The sequence below is a fragment of the Fragaria vesca genome, linkage group LG6 (assembly GCF_000184155.1).
Source record: "Fragaria vesca subsp. vesca linkage group LG6, FraVesHawaii_1.0, whole genome shotgun sequence".
NCBI lineage: Eukaryota > Viridiplantae > Streptophyta > Magnoliopsida > Rosales > Rosaceae > Fragaria > Fragaria vesca.
The window spans coordinates 10,899,765-10,902,269 of NC_020496.1; the positions used below are offsets into that span (position 1 = coordinate 10,899,765).

A 2,505-nucleotide genomic window follows, 5' to 3' on the forward strand; every position below is an offset into this window, starting at 1 on the left:
GATTAACTAGAGCTATTTTAGTCATTTTGGTCGAGATTGATGTCATTTTGAAAGTTTAGTTGTGAAACTGATTAAAAAAAAGATGAGGTATCAAACTGATTTTAGACCTAAAGTTCAGAGTAGTAAACTGAAATTAACTCTAATTTTAATCTGAAGCTCATTTTGGCTCTAGCATCTGGAAAGTATAATCAAACAAATCAGCTAACAAATGCTCATAGGAATACTAAATGTCTGACAACTAGTTAGACAAGAACTTTGTTTGCCCAATCACTAGAGTTAAAATAAGAATGGAGAAAATGTTTAGTTTAAGGACAATTACTAGATCAAAATGGAGAAGGATAATCAGAACAAAAAAATTTGAAGCAACAAAAACTATTACTTTCTGTGAAACATGTGTCACAAGAAGACTGAGGTATTGAAGGACAGAGTGACTCAACTCAGCATAACATAGCAATACCTAAGGGAAAATGTAAGTAGTGGGCTTGAATTCCATCAATACAAAAGGACTTCAGCTTTGTGTAAACAAGTAATCTAAGTTGATGAACCTACAGAGACAAAGCAAACAAACATATTAAAGCTACTGGACTTGAGTTATATACTACACCAAAAAGTCAGAAAGTATGCACACACATCCGAGACCTTGGTATGCTAAAAATACAGATCAGAGAGGGGTCGCAAGTTGGTTTTGAACTTTGGACTTCTACTTCTCAAGGAACTTGTCCTTTGCTCACTTGCTAGTTGAGCAGTTGAGATTTAAATCAAGTTGAATTTTTGTTTCTTTTTCTTTTCTTTTTAATGTTTTTATTTCTTTTATTGTTTTGAAGAATTAAATCAAGTGAACTAGAATATGGTGCAAGGGTTAAACTGCAAAGAACAGACAAACAAAACTTTATACTCCTAGATACCAGAGTTGCCTTCAGAATGCAACTCTATTTAGTATAACAGTATCCAATGTCGGAGCCACACTTACTCACCTATACACAGTTTAATCCATTTCACTTCCAAATATGCTTATTCAGTATAACAGCTTACCTTTCAAATTATAACTCAGCAGTTGTATTACAATGCGAAAGCTAAATCAAAACCTTTCCGGTTTTCCTCCACTATCTTTCCGAAACTAACAAGATTGGTGTAAAGAATAGGGATATTAATACCTTTACTGTAGTGCAATTTCAATTTCTTGGAGTGACTTCCCTTTTGTTTCCACTACATTTCTCTTCACAAATATCACAGCCAGTACACAAAAAATACCAAAGATTGTATACAGAAGTTGTGGCCCGATTTTCTCCAGCAAGGGCAAAAAGAATAGGCCAACAAAGAAATTTACCACCTGCAGACAGTCATGATAGAGATGAGATTACATCATATAAATATGAGAATAGAGCTAGGATATCTCGTCTTCTTCTGTCTCAATATGTTGGGGATGTGCAAATGGAAATGAGATGCCGTCTACATCTATGGCATGCTTCTTTAAATTTCTTTATGTTATTGGTATTAATTGCAAGGGATATTATCAAGGAACGAACAGGAGGCAGCTCAACCAGCTCAGCCTTCTCAGATACAAATGCTCAACAAGCTCAGCCTTCTCAGATTAAAAAAACTTGTTTAATTACTCAATCCAAATGAGGCTTCTGAGTGTAAAAGAGTGTGTTATATCTTGTTCAATCACACAATAGTGGCAAGCCATAATGATATCAGCACTGGTCACTTTGAAAAAATTTCAATATTGACATTTTCTTTATTTATAGGACATGAGCTACCTTGGCATCTCAAAATTTAAAAGTGTCAGTAGAATAGCCTCTATTTCCTTATTAATAACAATGTCTTGATCTTGAAGTTCAAAAAGTTCAAAAGTTTTTAACTAATAACTGGGGATGAGCTGTATAGGCTAAACTTGTAAGCTTTCTTGTATGACCAAGCATTAATACCATTTTAGATTGAAAATGGTCATCAAGTAGCAAAGTTTGTATGTGACCAAGGCAGTCTTATCTCATCTCTCACGATGAAGAAAATAAGAGGTGCAACAAACCAGATCTTGAAGCAATACAGAAGACACTTACCCAATGCACAGCCATGCAAACTGCCATGGCCTTTGCTCTAATACGGCTAGGAAGAATTTCTGATAGGAGAAGACCAGGAACTGGACCAGCTCCGAGAGAAAACATCAAAACAAACCTGCATAATCCATTATATAATTTAGAATATCATGACAAAAGCTTATGACCAAACTCTGTTGTATCATTTCAGTAACGCAGTTTGTGCATCTTTTTCAGAACTGCTATAAGCTATATCTCTTATAACTCCATTGCCATGATCAACAAAATCATTTCTTGTCACATAAGAACTAGATTTGGAATATATTTAGATGATTGGCTTACTGACAGGTTCATATATATATATATATAGGATTTTTCTCAGCTACAAACGTCCGCACCAATGGTTTTGGTGAGGATTTTCATTTTTGCACCACTTTTTGATCAAATTTCCTCATCTCCACCTTCTAGT

The 2,505-nt window shown here is 34.7% G+C and overlaps 1 protein-coding gene across 1 annotated transcript in view; it reads right to left on the bottom strand.

The window, feature by feature from the left end:
* The window catches only part of LOC101314002 (probable plastidic glucose transporter 3-like), a 7,384-nt gene that overhangs the window by 572 nt on the left and 4,307 nt on the right, over nt 1-2,505 (bottom strand). The window contains exons 12-13 of the mRNA XM_004302842.1: nt 2,061-2,175; nt 1,155-1,330 (exon numbers count right to left, since the gene is read on the bottom strand). Coding sequence (XP_004302890.1) covers nt 1,157-1,330; nt 2,061-2,175 — 289 coding nt within the window. The 3' untranslated portion in view covers nt 1,155-1,156. The remainder of the gene's footprint in view (nt 1-1,154; nt 1,331-2,060; nt 2,176-2,505) is intronic.